Raw genomic sequence first — 18,533 nt, forward strand, 5'->3', positions numbered from 1 at the left:
AATCTGTTGAATTTTATACAAAGAAAACACGTCCCTGCTTAGTTCTCTTTGTTGTTTATATGTATCATGCAGCCAAAATACTTCACTTATCCAAAATAATCTGTTTGCTCACTGCCTATTATTAGCCTTTCTTCAGAACTTCACTTTTAACTGGAACTTGCTATAGCTGAAAGTCCATGGTCCTGGGAGTGTGAAACACAATTGGAAGTTGTTTTAAAGAGCGTGCTTGCCATGAAAAATTTCTTCAGAGGAAGGCGAAGTGGCTTGTATTTATTGCTCATGCAGTCTTCGCCATGGAATTTGAATTACCGGAGTTATAGTTTGAAATGTCTATATCTCTAGCAAAGTAGTAAGTGGTGTCAGTTCTTTAGCTGGTTTAAGGCCTCTTGGGCATAAAGAGTTCAGAGGTGAACGTTGTTGTCGTTGCCTAGTGAGACTGGAGCCCATGTATCAAAGAGCACTCCCATAATGAAATCATCCCGCTGCAGTGTTTGGAGAGGCTCCATGCCAGGATAACAAAGTGCTTTGGGTTTTGTCAGAGTAAATGGGGACTTCACTGTTGTTGGCCGCACAGCACAGGTTGTACCCAGTGCTAGTGAAATGGAAACTCACTGAAATGGGAGGAGGCCATTTGTCACATGTGGAACCTTTGTTTAGCAGCAGAAATTAGTCAGAGCAGCCATTCAGTCAGAGCACTTCCCTTGGAGTCAGTTCTAGACCATGCCCCTGCATGGTGCTAAAAAGCACTGTTCTCTTGCTCTGATTAGATGTAAAGCTGAGGTCTCACACACCTGTGGACATAAAAGCTCCCATGGCACTTGTTGTCAGCGGCGGCTCCAGGCACCAGCGCTCCAAGCGCGTGCCTGGGGCGGCAAGCTGAAAGGGGCGCCCTGCCAGTCCCTGCGAGGGCGGCAGTCAGGCCGCCTTCAGCGGCTTGCCTGCAGGAGGTCCACCGGTCCCGCGGATTCGGCGGCAATTCGGCGGCAGGTATGCCAAAGCCACGGGACCGGCAGACCTTCCCGCAGGCAAGCCACTGAATCCGCGGGATCGGGGACCTCCCGCAGGCAAGCCGCCGAAGGCAGCCTGCCTGCCGTGCTTGGGGCGGCAAAAAAGCTAGAGCCGCCCCTGCTTGTTGTAAGAGGAGAGGTGTTAATCTTTTACATTAATCAAATTTTTACTTTGGTAATTACATTCTGTCTGCTTAAGTTGCCTCATGCAGTTTCAGTTAGGCATAATGTTCTTCTATGCTCCTATCCTAAAATAATGTTGTTGTGTACTGTTAATAATACTAAACAACTTTTCAAGTTCTGGCCAAGAGGGTGGTAGGTTAAGTGAGCTATCTCTCAGGGAGGTTGTGAGCTTAACTAGTTAATAGACTCCATCCTTGTCACGCAGGACTTCATTGGAGTTTAGTCATTGACTTCAGTGGGAACAGGGATTGGAAGCCATTTTTATAAAGATGCGCGAGTTTTTCAGATGAAAAGTTATTATAATAAATAGTTGGAATACCAAATTATTTCTATCCACCTCTCACTCTCATCTCCATGAGCCCATTCCCAATGCGCCTCCAGTTCTTTCCCCTTTTCTCTGGCTACCTTCTCTTTAGAGGGGACCGGATTATGGGGCATATTAATTCATACTGTGAAACATGCCAAGGTTTGGCAAACCTCAGAGAAGACTTACTCTGGTCTGAATTATTTCCCTCCAGTAGCAATCCCACCATCTCCCTCATGCATGCACATTCACTCACAAACACATGCATATCCACACGCGCACATTCTCTATAACATATCCTGAAACATTAGCTCACAGGAGACCCTGTGTAACCCCCACACCTCCTGGGTTTGGTGCCCTGTCCCATATAGTGGCACCGAGATCACTTAGAGAGAGATTAATGAGTCTGCTCTACAGCCTGAGCTAATGGCCATGTGGCTTTTAGCTCATGCAGTAGAGGCTCATGCACTAAGCTCCAGAGATCCCAGGTTTGATCCCACCTGCTGATAACAAGAATCTGTCGGTGTTACAACTGCACTGCTCCTTCCCTTCTCATGTCTTCAGGGATGGCCTGCTTACCGATTTCCTCATCCACTTTTTTTTTGGCGGTTCATATTGTGGAGGCAGTCCCTGAGCTAGTTTTCCACCCACTTCTGCATCCATATGAAATGTCTTCCATGATGATGCAGAAAACCCACCCCTTGCATTCCACAGCAGCAGGATGGAGAATATTCTGGTCTCAATGCTGCCGTTTTAAGTAGTTTTCCTCATTCTTAGACTGAGACGCTCCAGAATGCTCCTCACTAATAGGGAACTCCTGAGAGCTATTGGAATAAAAGGTGGGGCCTGTGGTGGGAATAGGAGATTTTTGAGTGGGGAGTAGCTGGGATGAGTCACTGATTTAGTGATGAAATGGTCAAATTTCAACAAGATTTACTGGAGTTTCACTTGATTTTTCAGGTTCATGTGAAAGAACTCTTGATGACAATAGGCCAGATCAGGGGTCAGCAACCTTCGGCAGGCAGCCCATCAGGGTAATCCAGTAGCAGGCCACGAGACATGTTGTTTACGTTTACCATCCACAGGCACAGCCCCCTGCAGTTCCCAGTGGCCGTGGTTCGCCATTCCCAGCCAATGGGGGCTGCAGGAAGCGGTGCGGGCCGCAGGGACGTGCTGGCGCTGCTTCCTGCAGCTCCCATTGGCCGGGAACGGCGAACCGCGGCCACTGGGAGCTGTCGGGGGGCGGGCCTGCGGATGGTCAATGTAAACAAAATGTCTTGCAGCCCACCAGCGGATTACCCTGATGGGCCACGTGCCGAAGGTTGCGGACCCCTGGGGCCAGATCCTTAGCAGGTGTGAAGCAATGTGACTCATTTGCCTTCAGTGGAGTTATGGCAATTTATACCTGCTGAAGATTTGTTCTGATGAAGCTGCTAATCTGAGTTCCCCAAAGCTGTGTGAATACAACAAACTGCTGGGTTTCGATAGTCCTTCTTGGGAACGCTTGTCTTCTAGGACTGAATGTGCTTTTGTTTGAGAAAATGAAGTATTTATAAACAAAAAAACATGCAAAGAATTACACAGACTTTGCAAATGATTATAAGCAAAACTGTAGGTGTCATTTTGATTCTCCCACCTTCCCATCAGAATCTCCATAAAACAAATGTTTGTGCCATGACATTAAAAAATGGTGTATTTTTAGGGTAATTAAAGCTCAATAACTTTTGATATGAGTTCATAACTTGTTGTCAAGAAACAGGGGAATAAAGTAGCCATTCCTCATGGATGAATAGATGTGGTGTTTTAAGAAAAGGCAACTGTAGTGTTAAAACAAACCCTCATTCTGTTAGTATTATTTGTAGTATGATAACTCCTAGAATCCAAGGACCCACTGTGGTGGGCCCTGTACAAAAATATAATGAAGAGACAGTGCCCACCCTGAAGAGGTTGCAATCTAAGTGTAAGAATATAGGTAAGAGGTGGAGAAAGCAAACAGGTGCAAAATGAAATAATGAGATGATACTAGTCACCTTGATAAACAGTGCACACAGCAAGCCAGCTGAGTAACCATTATTGATTTTTTCTCTCTCTCTCTCGATTAGATTTTGAAGCTCCTCAAATCAGCTGTCCAGACAATATTGAGGCAAGGACTCTGGAACATCATAACTCTGCTAATATTAGCTGGCAGGTTCCAATAGCAAAGGATAACTCTGGAGATGAGGTAGAACTAAAACATATACATTTTATTTTGATACAATCCCTTTTCAGGTAGCTGTTTTAGAGCTCTGAAATGTCGCTAAGCCATTAGAATGTCTTGTTTCTTGGTGCGAAGAAGTAGAGAGATCTGTTGTAAACTAGTATCTTCAGAATTCAGCATTTTCTCTGTTAGATTTATGTGGTTACTGAATACCCTGTATGGTGTTTTATATGCATACAGTTCTGTACAGTTAATTTATGCAGTCAAAAGAAAGAATGGGTCCTTGTTTATTAAATACAGAATGGGACTTTAAAAAGGAGCTCTCCGAATATGAAGGAGTTTAGTACTCTGCTTTCCATAAGATCTGGTCCTTCCTCGAGGAAGTAAACCAACTCATAACACTCAAAGGCTAAAAAGAGCCCACTGTGATAAGTGAAAACTCACCACAGCACCGTACGAGAAATACGATCCCATTTCTTTACCATGATCAAGCTTCATATACAGGCCAGCAACTTCCACTGAAGTAGGCGGTGGTGTATTAATGTAGATGGAATGTCTGGGCCAAAGGTGCTAACATAATCGAATCACTGTCTGATGTCAAACAGAGTTAAACAAGGCCCAAGACTGGTAAACAGAGATTTCAGCCTGCTTAGTAACATGGCAAACACACCATTAAAATCCTTTTGACTTTTTTATTAAAGGTAAAGAAAAGAAGAAAAAAACGTTAAAACGTTTGAAATGTTAAGTACTTAATGTTAAGTTACTTAATGTTATTAAGTAAGGCTTTCGTTTTAACAACATCCCTTGTTCACTTTTGCTGGAGAAAGTTTTTAGAAGGAAAAACCCCTTGGTCTGACAGTCTCTTATTCAGTGGCTCTCAACCTTTCCAGACTGCTGAACTCCTTTCAGGAGTCCGGTTTGTCATGCGTACCCCCAGGTTTCACCGTACTTGAAAACTACCATATTATTTACAAAAACAGACACAAAAATACGAAAGCGTCACAGCCCACTATTACTGAAAAATTGCTGACTTTCTCATTTTTACCATATAATTATCAAATAAATCAATTGAAATATAAATATTGTACTTATAGAGCAATATAAGCAAGTCATTCTGTATATGAAATTTTAGTTTGTACTGACTTCACTAGTGCTTTTTATGTAGCCTGTTGTAAGACTAGGCCGATATCTAGATGAGTTGATGTACCTGCTGGAGGACCTCTGCGTAACCCCATGGATACCCATACCCCTGATTGAGAATCACTGCCTTAGATGGTATCAAAGATGGTAATAACTGTCCTTTTGGGGACAAGAGAAGAAGTTATTTGGGTTGGGCTGGAGCTGTTCTTAAAGTCTAATCCCGTTTTATCCCAGGTGGAATTCAGCTGGAGCCAGGGGAGGTGGCAATGTCATCTGGGTCCCTCTCTCTGGCCCAGTCTGGTCAGGATCAGGATGACAAAGGCCTGGGGTCTTCATGGAGATGGTGGAGGTGGCTGCCATAAGGGTGAAGTTCACTCTAGTAGCCAATTTTTCTCCCCACGTCTCTTTCTTTAAGGACCCCACAAGGGAATGGTGGGAGGAATAGATCATCCCCTCATTATTTTGTCCACCAATTAAGTCTACTTTCAGACATACCAGTTTTGGTTCACTGATTTCTGGTTCCATGCTTTTCTTGTGTACCAAGCATGATCTTAGCATAGTCCTTGAGTTATATCAGTAGGCCTTTTTCAGGGACAGCTTTAGGCCGATTCCCCAGATTCCCCGGAATTGGGCCCCGTGCCTAAAGCACCTTTTTAATTTTTTAATTTTTTTTTTTACTCACCCAGTCCGCTCCGGGTCTTCGGCGGTGGTGAGAGGGGTGGTCCGCTCCGGGTCTTCAGCGGCAGGAGGTCAGTCCTTCAGTGCTGCGGAAGACTGGAGCGGACCCCGCACCGCCAAAGTGCCGCCGAAGCTCTGGATCACTGCCAGGTATTCGAATCGGGCCCCGCAGTTCATAAAGCCGGCCCTGGCCTTTTTGTTGGGACTAATTCAGTCTTTTTGTCTCCCTTTCATACCTTTTCCCATCAACATTTGTTATTAGGGGTTATTGTAACAACTTATGAACTTTCATGTGCTTTTTACAGTTGAGCTCACAATTGGGCTAAATTTGTAGCCCAATGATTACAACAATGGAAGGTCTATGTGTGTATCCAATGGCAGAATTTTCCCCCAAACTGATTTGTAAAGAGTAATGTTCTCTGAGTTACAACTCTGGCCAATGAAAACTTTGATTCCCAGTTGAGCTGCTTACATTCGTGTGGGCCTGATTCTCATTTATATTAAGGTCCCTTCCATTACTTTGGCCAGATAAAGAAGCCTGTAAGAGGGTGTAAGTGTAATGTATGCACAATTTATGGCTCTTCTAAACAGCTAAAGGGTATAAAGCATTCTTAGTGTAAATGAGAATCAAATCTACATGCATCCAAACACACAGAGGTTTAATTTCAAAGGATTACATTACATGCACATTTTGTAAAATACAAATATGTGATTACTGAACCATGTTTGCATTTAAATAACAAATGTCTGTTCCTCTAAAAGGTCTCAATTCACGTTACTCCAGCTTTTGTACCACCTTCTCTTTTCCCCATTGGAGAAGTTGTGATCACTTACACAGCAGTGGACAAGTCCGACAATCAGGCAAGCTGCACATTCAGTGTCAAGGTTATTGGTAAGTGCTATTCAGAAGTACCTGGGAAGGATTCTGACAAAGATAAAACTGTTTAATTTGTGCAGAAGGAGGCTCTGATTCACCATGGCATTTAAGCACACACCTAATTTTAAGCAGGTGAATAGTCCTGTTGAGTTCACATGCATAAGTGCCTGGCTCAGTGGAGGCCATTATTTGCATAATATAGTAATTGCTGTCAAATGCTGGATTGCCTATTTGGATTGGCTGCAGCTAAAGCATTTGTTCTTAATTTGGGGCTTCCCCACATTTCATAAATAAAGTGCATTAATCTGTCAAAACATAAGCAGGCATTAGGGTTAGTTATGTGGCATGCGTGTTGTGTTTACTCACAGACCATTGTTTTTAATTCCTGACTGAATGTCTCCCAAAACCACAAAGAGCTTTCAAGATGACCACATATTTCCAATGAGATAAATCATGCAAGTATTTGTTTGCCCAAGTATTTGAGACATGCTCTCTCTTTCAGTGAACTGTCTTATGAACAAAAATTCACTCTTTGAAAAGTTTACAGAATGCAAATAAAATGGATGGTAAATACAGTTGACACCAATGTGCAATTTTTGTCTTTGAACAAATGTTCTTGAATCCTTTTTTGCAGTATCCACTTTGTTCTAGTGATGCTGCTGCATAGCGTCGAGAAGGTATATTTCTCTGTCGAGTTAGCTGGGAGTTTATCAGTGGCGGGACACACTAGCTTAGCTTTATGAAGGGAAAGGCAACTTTCTGCCTTCTGCAGTTTGGCTTGGCTGATGACTTTAAATAAATTGTTGAATAAGTACATAACATGAGATGGTTTTGATGGATAAATATGAGGTGAGGCATGTTGTGATGGCACCTGCAATGTTGTTCTCTGTTGAGCCTAATTCTTCTCTCACACCAGTTTTCCATCAATTTCAAACAGTTACACTTGAAATCCACAACAGCCTGTGACTGCAGAGTCTGGCCCTTGTATTTGTAATTATGCATTTAACAAGCTATCACAATGAAGACTAAATTCAGTCCACGTCTAACCGGAACAATACCCACTAAAGTCAATGGGAAAGGAGTTACATACACTTCTGGAAGTCTGAATCTGGTCCCCAGAATAATAAACTGGTATAGGTAACACTTGCTCTGGCTCATGTATTTCTTGTTCCCTTTGGTAGTAGTATACAGAGGCAATTCAAACTTGGTGGGATATATTTAGCATGATAATGTAGGTGATAGTTTAAGTTACACATCCGGTGCATGTTGGTTAGCAAATGTGTGCAACTTGTACCAATTTGACATTTAGTTGTATGCAGAGCAAGTGTTACCTATACCAGTTTATTATTCTGGGGACCAGATTCAGACTTCCAGAAGTGTATGTAACTCGTTTCCCATTGACTTTAGTGGGTATTGTTCCGGTTAGACGTGGACTGAATTTAGTCTTCATTGTGATAGGGATACTTCAATATAAGCTACAGTAAAAGGGTGGCTGTTTATATAACACCCTCCTGTTCATTGCTTTTTCTGATACCCCCACTCTCTCCTGCCGCTTCTACATATGAATTACACTTGCTTCATATATTTGCTCTGTGCCAAATCAGCATAAATTACACTGCTTTCCCACTTACACCCATTCTCTGGGACACATACCTGATGTCTAATTTAAATTATATTTATGTCACTTCCTGAATTTCGCCCAGCATTCTGTTGGAATGGCATCTGCTCATTCTGGTGTGCATTTGGCTTGATACCTTGGTGTCTGCTGTTATTTTTAATCACTAAACTCAGTCAGAGCCAGTGCTCAGATACATTCAGTGAATTAGGTGTTATGAATAGGTGGCTATCTGTGTTCTATCAAGGATAGCTCAGTTGTTTTAGGACAGTGGGTTTTCAACCTTTTTTCATTGGTGGACCCCTAAAAAATTTTAAATGGAGGTATGGACCCATATGGAAATTTTAGACAGGGGGTCTGCGGACCATGATCCACGTGATTCAGTCTGTGATCCACAGGCTGAAAACCACAGCTTTAAGAAAGTTGTGTGGCTGTTTATGTAGCTTGAGCCAAAGTCTTGTTGGTCAATTGGAGACCATTGGTCAATTTTTCTGACAATGGACCAACCTCAGAGGCACAACAAACAGTGGAGTAAATTATACACTATTTAGTGGGCGTAAGATAGTTTACATTGCTCAACAAGGCGGCCCAAGAGTGGGACTGTGCAGGAAAGACAACCAAATAAAGCCACTCTCCCTAATTTATGTTCTGATGCTTTTCCTGCTCTAACCCTGCACTTCCATTCTTTTGGCATATATATTACAGCAGCTTACTCTCAAACACACACCCTCTTACACAGGTTTACAGATGTGGAACTTCAAACACCCTTCACATCACCTCTGATTATGGCCCACGACTTGTCTATTGTTCTGTGATCAAATTTCATGCTGTCTCTTCAACTTCTCTAGATGTAGAATCCCCTGTAATCGATAGATGCAGATCTCCACCTCCAGTTCAGGTATTGGAGAACGAGTACAGAGCAACGTGGGAGGAGCCTCAGTTCTCTGACAACTCAGGTGAGATAATGCAGCTCAGGTATATACGAAACAGCCAAAGAGTGGTTAGGTCCATACAGTTCCTACATGCACCCCTGGGATTAGGAGATCATTTTTAAGCAACATACCATTTTGCTTACCGTGGTTGAGCACATCTGTTACTGAGAAAATTAATATACTAGCCCAGGAAAACCTTGTCATTGATTTTTTTTTAAACTACTCTAGGAGCTGCCCTGACTATCACTAAAAGTCATTCACCTGGAGATCTCTTCCTCAAAGGGGAGACAACAGTTCAATACACTGCCACAGACCCCTCAGGAAATAACAGGACATGTGAGATCCACATTGTCATCAAAGGTTTGTTATTTGATTATCTTCTGGCCATTGACACAAAATGATTTAGTACTAGTAAAAATGCAGTTGTACATATCAATCCCCATCAGCCAGTTTAATGTTCAGTGCTATGAATAATTCACTGATAAGTAACAAGTGTGTGTGTAATATAATACTTGTTATAAATGTGGATATGTATACAGCACCAATGTGCTTCTGCATTTGTCTCACTGTTTTACACCAGTGTAACTCCAGTGAAATCAGGTCCATCAATAAAATCAATTGAGTTATATGGCAAAACTTTGGAGTAACAGACTAGTGTACTCCATACATTAAAAATAGATATAAAAGCCACTAAAGGTTTTACTCAGTAGTCCTATAAAATTTCAGGCAATTGTCCAATTATTTGTCAACAAGAAGCATAGCCCAAAATGTGGACTACTTTCTGTTCAGCAGAATGGAAGATTTCTCTGGACAGATTTTTTTTTTCAATAAACTGCTAATATTCTAACAAGAAATGGAACACTTTCTAGCCTTATAATTGAGTTTACACATGTATATATGTGCATAAGTATGGGGGTATGTATTATATGGGGGGGGGAAAGCAGGAGGGGGGAGAGAAAGAAAGCCCCAACCAGCAGGCTAACAATCAGTTAGGAAAATCAATCACTCAGAAGTTAGCAAATGCAGATTTATGGCTGAAATTTCAACTTTAACTCAGCCCCCTACTGCTTACGCCTTAAAACTGGGTCTCACTTTTACATCATGGTAAATTATTTAATTAATACAATATTTAATATTGTATACACTGGAATTTTGTGTATATCCCTAGAAACAGTAAGTTACAGGAGTATATACAGCAGGGGTCGGCAACCTTTCAGAAGTGGTGTGCCAAGTCTTTATTTATTCACTCTAATTTAAGGTTTCGCGTGCCAGTAATACATTTTAATGTTTTTAGAAGGTCTCTTTCTATAAGTCTATAATATATAACTAAACTAAAGTATTGTGGTATGTAAAGTAAATAAGGTTTTTAAAATGTTTAGGAAGCTTCTTTTAAAATTAAATTAAAATGCAGAGCCCCCAGGACCGGTGGCCAGGACCCGGGCAGTGTGAGTGCCACTGAAAATCAGTTTGCGTGCCGCCTTCAGCGCACATGCCATAGGTTTCCTATCCCTGATATACAGTCTTCAGATTTGGCATGATTTTTAAGTCTCAGTGAGATCTACAGGACAAGCCAAGTTTGAATAATACAAATTTGGTTGTTTCAAAATTATGAATATTGAGAGACTTCAAAGTGAAACTTAATTCAATTTTTTTAATTGATTCAAAGATATTGGGGTTTAGAACATTAGGCTCACTTCGCTTGTTCTCTGATTTGGCTTTATTTCAAACTCTTGAATATTTCAAACTCAGTATCATCTCAAACTCTTGGCCACTGAATGTTAAACACTAACAATTTTAAAACTACTATGAACTCATTTTCTTCACACTTGGTTTGTTAATTATATTTTACTGAGGCTTTAAAAATCTGCCCAAATATGAAGAGTATAGGTCTGATTTTGATCACTTATACAATAGCATAAATCAGGAGTAACTCCACTAAAGTCAATAGAATTCCACCAGTGTAAAGCTGATTGACATCAGAATCAGATACTGTATGTAATGTACTGTAATTTACTGTGTGTAAGGTTGTGTAAAAAGTTCTCTAGTTAATATTTTGTATTATGTTAATAGATGAATAATTTAGCATACTCTAAAGAGAGACCCCAGTTTTAAGCAAAAGCATACAGGGCTTTCAGTTTTCCATTTCCACACTTTTGGTGCTTGATTTTTTTTCAGCCTTTGCATTTCTGGATTTTAAATTCCCACGATGGGATTTTCAAAAGTGCTTAACATTCGCCTAATTTTCCTTCCATTGAAGTCAATAGGAATACTCCTGTTGATTTCAGGGGAAGCAGAATTAGACCAAGTGCTTTGAAAATCCTATCCCTCAGGGTTTCCTGTGTACTTGTTTCTATTACTCTAAAAGCTATCCTTATGTGAACTGAATATATTTTTTCACAGGTTCTCCCTGTGAAATTTCCTTTACCCCAGTGCATGGGGATTTTATATGCATAGAAGATGAAGCAGGTGTTAACTGCACATTACGCTGCATGGATGGTTATAACTTTACAGCAGCATCAACTGAAAACTACTATTGTGCCTATGAGGATGGTATCTGGAAACCACCATATTCTACTGAATGGCCTGACTGCTCTTGTGAGTTTTACTTTGATTATTAACCTTTGTTTTTCTGCTGTAAACTGAGCTTGTAATGTCTCCAACAATATTTATAGTTTGAAACGTGATTCAATAACTAGACATTATAACTGTTTTACATGATAAATTTTCTATTGTCCCTTCCCCTGAACTGTTAAGAGCCTTGGACAAAAAGGGTTTTAGGATTACAATATATTGTTTCATAAACTGGATAAAATATAATAATAAATTTGAGTCTTTGGGGTTTGCAAGATAGCAATGGAAACAAAATCCGCACAGCGTGTTGGTTAAAAAAAAACAGGTTGAAATAATTTGTCTAGACCAGCGGTTCTCAAACTTCATTGCACCGTGACCCTCTTCTGACAACAAAAATTACTACAGGACCCCAGGATGGGGCACCAAAGCCTGAGCCCCCCCCCCCCGCCAAGCCACAGCGCCTTGGGGGGAAAGTGGGGGCAAGCCCAAGGGCTTCAGCCCCAGGCGGGAGGGCCTGTAACCTGAGCTCCGCTGCCCAGGGCTGAAACCCTTTGGTTTCAGCTTCGGCCACAAGTGCCAATTTTTCAAAGTGCAGAGGGGTGCTCACCCCCTGGCTCTGCCCCAGGCCCGGCCCCTACTCCACCCCTTCCCCCAAGACCCCACCCCCACCCCACCTCTTCTGCCCCCACTCCACTCCCACCCCACCTCTTCCCACCCAGTTATGCCCTCTCAACCTAGCATGCCACATCCTTGCTCCTCCATCCCTCCCTCCCAGCTTCCTGCATGCCGCTAAACAGCTGTTCACAGCAGGCAGGAGGCGTGGAGAGGGAAGGGGAGGTGCTGATTGGTGGGGCCCGCTGGTGGCCAGGAGGCACTGCAGGGAGGGGGAGGTGCTGACCCGCGGAGCTGCCAGTGGGTGCTAAGCACCCACCATTTTTTCCTTGTGGGTGCTCCAGCCCCGGAGCATTCATGGAGTCAGTGCCTATGGCTTTGGCCCTGGGAGGTGGGGCTTGGGCTTGGGCTTCAGCCCTGGTCCCTAACAAGTCTAACACCAGCCATGGTGACCCCATTAAAAGGGGGTTGTGACCCACTTTGGGGTCCTGACCCACAATTTGAGAACCCCTGGTCTAGACTACCAGTGTTATTACAACTGGAGGAATGGATAATGAAGCTTTAGTGAGCTGTTTTTGATCTTTGGCAAGCCAGACTCTCTCAACCCAGCCAAAATTCCAGTGCAATTGTGCAAATTAAAATGCATTAAAAATAACTTCACAAAATATAGTCCTTTGATCTTAACCAATTGTGATCCAACCAGCATTTATTAGAAGTTTCTAATTTGAGACGTGTCCAATCAAAACCCCAGCTTGGACCGCCGCAAACTCTGCTGTCATATGAAATCCAAATCTGAATATAGATCCACATATTTCAAATGAAGCCGATGTTTGTGATGGATTGTACACTCCCTTTCTCACACAAGTATCCCCCATGGACATCAACACAAGTCAGGATGTTCTAATTATGGGTCAACCCAAAATCCTTTATCTGAATACCCCAGAGTTTTGGGTTGCTTGAAATCTGAATCAGAATTTTGCATTTGGAGCCAAGCTATATTAGTAATAAGCGTTAATTTCTCCCTCTCAGGTGTATTCAAAAATACATGCTAAAAGGTTTGATGATTTAAAAAAAAATTCCGTAAAACTAACAGATTCTTTTCCATTAAGAAAATGCTGAATTACGTCAACAATGGATATTTAATAGCTAGGAACTTCTACACTGAATTGTTCAATACAGTGTGTGTACTGGAAATGTAATTACTATCCATGGATTTCAGTTGTTACCACATTGTGCTCTATCTGATGAAAGTAGTTGGATATATTTTATTGTAACAGTCAAGTTTACTAGCTTTTTCTTCTGTCCTTATATTCCTCTGTTGTGACCTATATTTAAAGAAAGCTACTGAGTTCAGATAATATGAATATTTAGTATAATCCTGTCCATAGTATTCTTTTGAAACTGTTACTCTAAAATCACAAACAATAAAAGTGTCTTTCCCCAACTCTTTTCAGTAAATCGTTTTGCAAATCATGGGTTCAAGTCTTTTGAGATGCAGTACAGAGCAACGCGATGTGATGACAGCAACCTTCTAAAAAACTTTGCTGAGGCTTTTCAGAGTGCGCTTGGTAAAATGGTAGGTTAGTAATACTCTTTCATTTTTCATAAACCTTTTTTTACCAACATGTTGTCATTTTTTCCCTAGCTGTTCTTTTACTGTATACCTTAGAAACTTGAAAGGGAAGTCTGTTCCATTTCAAAATAGAAAATGTCTCCATTATAGGCAAAGTTCACTGCTTTGTTATTGTAAGGGTTGCTGTGCAAACCCTTGTACCGTTGTTTGCATCCAGAAATTGGGGAGTTAACCACAGTCTTTGTCTTGGAGTTGTGGTAAGATTTTCAAAAGTGCCTTGTGACTTAGGGCTTGTCTATTTGAACCCTGAGTATATATCTACCCCGCACTAAGTGTCCGTGTGGACCCTGCTGCTGCATTATAAAGGCTCCACTTTGATCTACTGTGCGCTTTGATCTACTCCTGTTTACACCCCCAGATTGTTGCATACTAAGTGTTTGTATAGATGAGCCCTGAGGAGCCCAAATCCAATGGGTTATGGGCTCCTAAGTCATTTAGGATGTCTACACAGCAGGCAGGAGCAAGCCAGCGGGGCTCTGAAAATAGCTGGGTAGATAACGCTTTAAAATTGCCACTTCGGCGCTGAAGGGTAGGGAGGGGGGCGGTCTTGAGAGCCAAACTCCAGCCTTCAAAGGGCCGTCTGCACAGCTATTTTTAGGGCGCCAGCCCCGCTAACCCATGTCTGTTGACCCAGTTTGGGAGTTTCACTTTCATGGGCTGTGTTGATGCGCCCTTTGATGCTTTTGCACCTGCACCCCCAATATAGCACTTTTCTTGACATTTGGGGACGATGGCAAAAAATTCAAATCTCGGGCCTAAATTTAGGTACCTAAATCCAGAAGTCGGTACCTAAATTATTAGCCTTCTCTTCCGAGTTGTGGCATCCTGATCACTGATATTATAATCAATAAGAGCTCCCAGTACTCAACACCTTTGAAAACCTGGCCACAGATTTATCTGCTGAACTTTCTTTGAACTTGTGTGCTGAATGCCTGGGTGACCTGCTCAAGCCACAGAGCACACTGTTGTCAGACCTGGTGCCCTGCTGGGTCCTGATCTGTGCTCAGGCCAGTAGTTCACAACCTGTGGGACACAATCTTGAAGTGGGTTATGAGAGGGTTGCAAGTAAGTTGCACTGTACCACCTGAGAAAGCAGCGAACTCACTAGGACCCAGGTATGCTCTATACATTCCTGCCCATCGTCCCAGAGCAGATCCTCAGCCCCTTTTTTCCCCACACTTGGCCATCGCATGGCTCCCAAGCAGAAGCAGCAGTACCTCGAGGGGCTTTGGAATCAGCTTCCCTACCTATTGAAGCAGTGCTGCCCCAGAACTGAGGGCTGTGCGGGTAGAGGACAACACAGAGGGGAGAAGAGAAAAGCACTACCAACAAAAGCATCTTCTCCCCACAGAAGCATCATCGACCCCCCAGCCCAGCAGCCCTCATTGTCATATAATTTTATTTGGATCACAAACCCCAAAGACTTCTGAGTCACTGCAGTCACCTTATGCCACTCTCTGAATGGTGCAGGACAGACACAAGACTTCAGAGTCATTCTCTGAAAAAAAAAAAAAAGGGAGTACTGTTGGCAGAGACTAACAAATTTATTTTTTTTTATTTAGCTTTTTGTGGGCTCCACTTCTTGGATGCATGCAAATGAAAAACAGTAGGGAAGATATATGTATACACACAGAGAACATGAAGACAATGGGTGTTACTACATATACTATATAAGAGTGTTTTCAGTAGCTGCTGCTTTGCAGCAGGACACAAAAAAACTTTTGTTTGTAGTGGTAATGGGGTGGGTCTGCAGCAGTTGAAGAGCAGGTGATGAGAACAGTGTGTGTGTGGTGTGTGTGTGGGGGGATATATTTTTTTTGTTTAATGGCTTTTCATCCACCAGTCTTTATCTTTAGTTATTTTTAATTTATTTAATTTTGTCATTAATTCCAATTCTTCTCTCGTCTCTTCTCGTTTTTTTTTGTTTTTTTTTTTTTTTTTATTGTTTTTTTGCAACTTTTAGGTCTTTAATCAAGTGACCAGGAGATTGTGTCTTTCTGTGTCTTTGGCTCAGCTTTATTTTTCTTTCTTTTTTTTTCCTGGGTTTTTCCCTTTTTTCCTTTTTCTTGGTCCTATATTATCAACTGTGTAGCCAAAAAAAAATGACAAAGAAAAAAAAAAAACAAAAAAACAATAAGCATGAAAAGAATAAACAAAGAAAGAAAGAAAGGTTACTGGCTGGAAAAGATCTGCCCAAGCATTTATATTAGAGTGCAATAAGCTGGAGAAAGCAAATCCAAAAGTCCATTTAAATATGTCCAATCCATTTCCAAAGACTCTTGGAATCCCAGCAGTGATCCAATGGGGAAAAAAAAAGAAATCACCAGCTTCCAAACACACAAGCCACAGGGATAAGGTCCAAGAGAGAGAGGAGGGGGGAAAAAAAAAAACAAAAAAAGCCACCCAGAACACAAACTGGGTTAAATCAAAGAAAGCTCAGCTGCCCCTGCATTCAGCACCACTCCTTTCACTGAGGGAGCAATTCTCCCTTAGCCATGGAAGTTCTCTGCACTGCTTAAGCACCAGGTAGGAGTTGCACAAGAGGAATGCAGGTGGAATAGCTATGCAATGATGCCTTCGGCTCTTCTATGTCTTTCTGTTGGCCCTAGACCTGTACAATATCCATGCAACTCCACATGAAGAGGCTATGGCCGCTAAAGCAACTGGAAAAGCTTCACACCTGGCCTCACAATGCAGGTGGATTTTACCTCTGCATCCCCTCCATGCTCAACCCACATTCAGTCCAAATATTCAGGCTTCAAATTGCATGCCAACTATGGAGATACATCACATCATCTCCATTCTTCTTCTCCTATCCATTACCCTGCTATGGAATTATACCAGATGGATATAGTGAATTCACTGTAGCACAGAAAATATTTTCCTCTTTAATTGTATAGCCTATTTTCTTTTGTACAGTGTGATGGTATAGCATGTTACAATCTACTCTCACTGTAACACCGTCTTTTATTGTAAGGTTTTATTGAGGATAGACTTCCAGTTTTGTTTAGGAATAATAAAATCTCCCAATAGGATCAAATTACTGTAAATTTCCATTGGTTTCACAGGAAAGCTTTCTTCATCTGCAACGTACTATGTTCAGCAGGATTTCAGTAAGATCTCTGTCTATAATATTATAAACCCACTTAAGTGAAACAGTGAATTGTACTTTAAAGCATACTCCAGTGGGGAAATGAAGCTTCTGAACAATAAATCGCCCAGCCTAAAAGCAAATAATTCTGCACTTTTATAGCACCTTCCATCTGAGAATCTTATAAAGCTTTACAGACATTAATGAGTTAAGCACCTACACCATGGTGGCATTGGGAAGTACTGTTATCCCTATTTTGTAAAATAGAGGCCCAGAGAAGTTAAATGAATTATTCAAAGACACACAGAGCTAGAGCTGGGACTTGGACACTGAGATTCCATTTTGTGCTTTAATACAAAACTATCCTTCCTCTCAAATGATTTTCCTTACTGTGCATATATCGTTGCAAGAATTCTGACACTACACAAAAGTGGGAGGAAATCTTAAATGCACAAGTTTTAAACAGTTTGATTGTAATAGCTATGCAGGATGAAATCTAATATCAGAGAGCAGGTGAGACTGGGTGCTTTGTCCTGAGATTAGATTATATATTTATTTGTTTGCTTAATAGCTTGTCTATTTCTATTTACAGGTCCCATTGTTCTGTAATGATGTCGATGACATTGACTGCAGATTGGAGGATATGCCACAGAAACATTGCCTAGAATATAATTATGACTATGAAAATGGATTTGCAATTGGTAATTTAATTATTGTGTGGCTTGCTAGCTATATAAGTTTAATGTGGTTTAAATACATTTAGCTCTGCTAAGCCATAATGTGGTGGGTACATTTAGCTCTGGTAGATTTAAGCATGCTGTGTGGAAGATTTAAAGATAGTAATTACAGAGCACTTGAGACACTAAACAGTTAAACAGTAGATCTGAGAAAATATTACACTAGCCTGTCTGTTTCATACACTGCACATGTTGGGGAAAAGATGACTGAGGTGCCTCATAGTATACAAGAACAATAAAACTATGAAACTGTTTGGCTAGTCTTGAAAGAAAAGGGCTTTTCAAAAACCAGACATTTTGAAACCAAAATATTGAAGAAGGAGACTGAGTGACTCTGGGAATTGTTAATGTAACCGAGGGAGTTTTTCATTTTTGTCACTGATTTAAATTGAACCTGACATATGTGCACAAGTTTTCTGTGTAAGGATAACTGTGTGCTTAAGACTGCAGGATTGGGGCCTTGGTTGGTGACTGACGGTAGTTAGGAGGAAACAATGATGAAATCTCCACTGATGTCTCTGGAATTTCTCCAAATTTACATCTGTGTAGCTGAGATCAGAATTTGGCTCAGGTTCTTCAGAGACGATAGTTTAAAAGATTAGTTATGAAATAATCACAGAACGTAATTCCAAGGTTCTGGGGTTAATTTGCCATTAGTTACTTGTAATCTAAATAACGATGCTCAGTTATATGCAAAGATTATTTATACTTCCGTTTTTTTCTAAAAAGAGATGCCTAGTGGCACAGGCAAAAGTTCTTCAATTCCAATCATTATAAAAAGACACGTTACATACAGAACCACTTATTTAAACAGTCCAGGCCAAACGAATATATGGTACAATTTATAACTTTAGGGGTGTAACACCAGGTATAAATTTTACCCAATATGCTTAATATGGACTGGATACCTGAGGGGATTGGAGGTGGAGCCTTTTGCCACTAGAGGATTTATATGA

General features: G+C 41.3%; 1 protein-coding gene across 1 annotated transcript in view; it reads left to right on the forward strand.

The window, feature by feature from the left end:
* Positions 1 to 18,533, forward strand: part of SVEP1 (sushi, von Willebrand factor type A, EGF and pentraxin domain containing 1) — a 182,207-nt gene that overhangs the window by 65,776 nt on the left and 97,898 nt on the right. Inside the window, exons 8-14 of the mRNA XM_039543266.1 lie at positions 3,597 to 3,715; positions 6,272 to 6,401; positions 8,850 to 8,957; positions 9,162 to 9,293; positions 11,334 to 11,528; positions 13,571 to 13,692; positions 17,433 to 17,541. Coding sequence (XP_039399200.1) covers positions 3,597 to 3,715; positions 6,272 to 6,401; positions 8,850 to 8,957; positions 9,162 to 9,293; positions 11,334 to 11,528; positions 13,571 to 13,692; positions 17,433 to 17,541 — 915 coding nt within the window. The remainder of the gene's footprint in view (positions 1 to 3,596; positions 3,716 to 6,271; positions 6,402 to 8,849; positions 8,958 to 9,161; positions 9,294 to 11,333; positions 11,529 to 13,570; positions 13,693 to 17,432; positions 17,542 to 18,533) is intronic.

This window comes from Mauremys reevesii, linkage group 6 (genome assembly GCF_016161935.1).
Source record: "Mauremys reevesii isolate NIE-2019 linkage group 6, ASM1616193v1, whole genome shotgun sequence".
NCBI classification, from domain to species: Eukaryota; Metazoa; Chordata; order Testudines; family Geoemydidae; genus Mauremys; species Mauremys reevesii.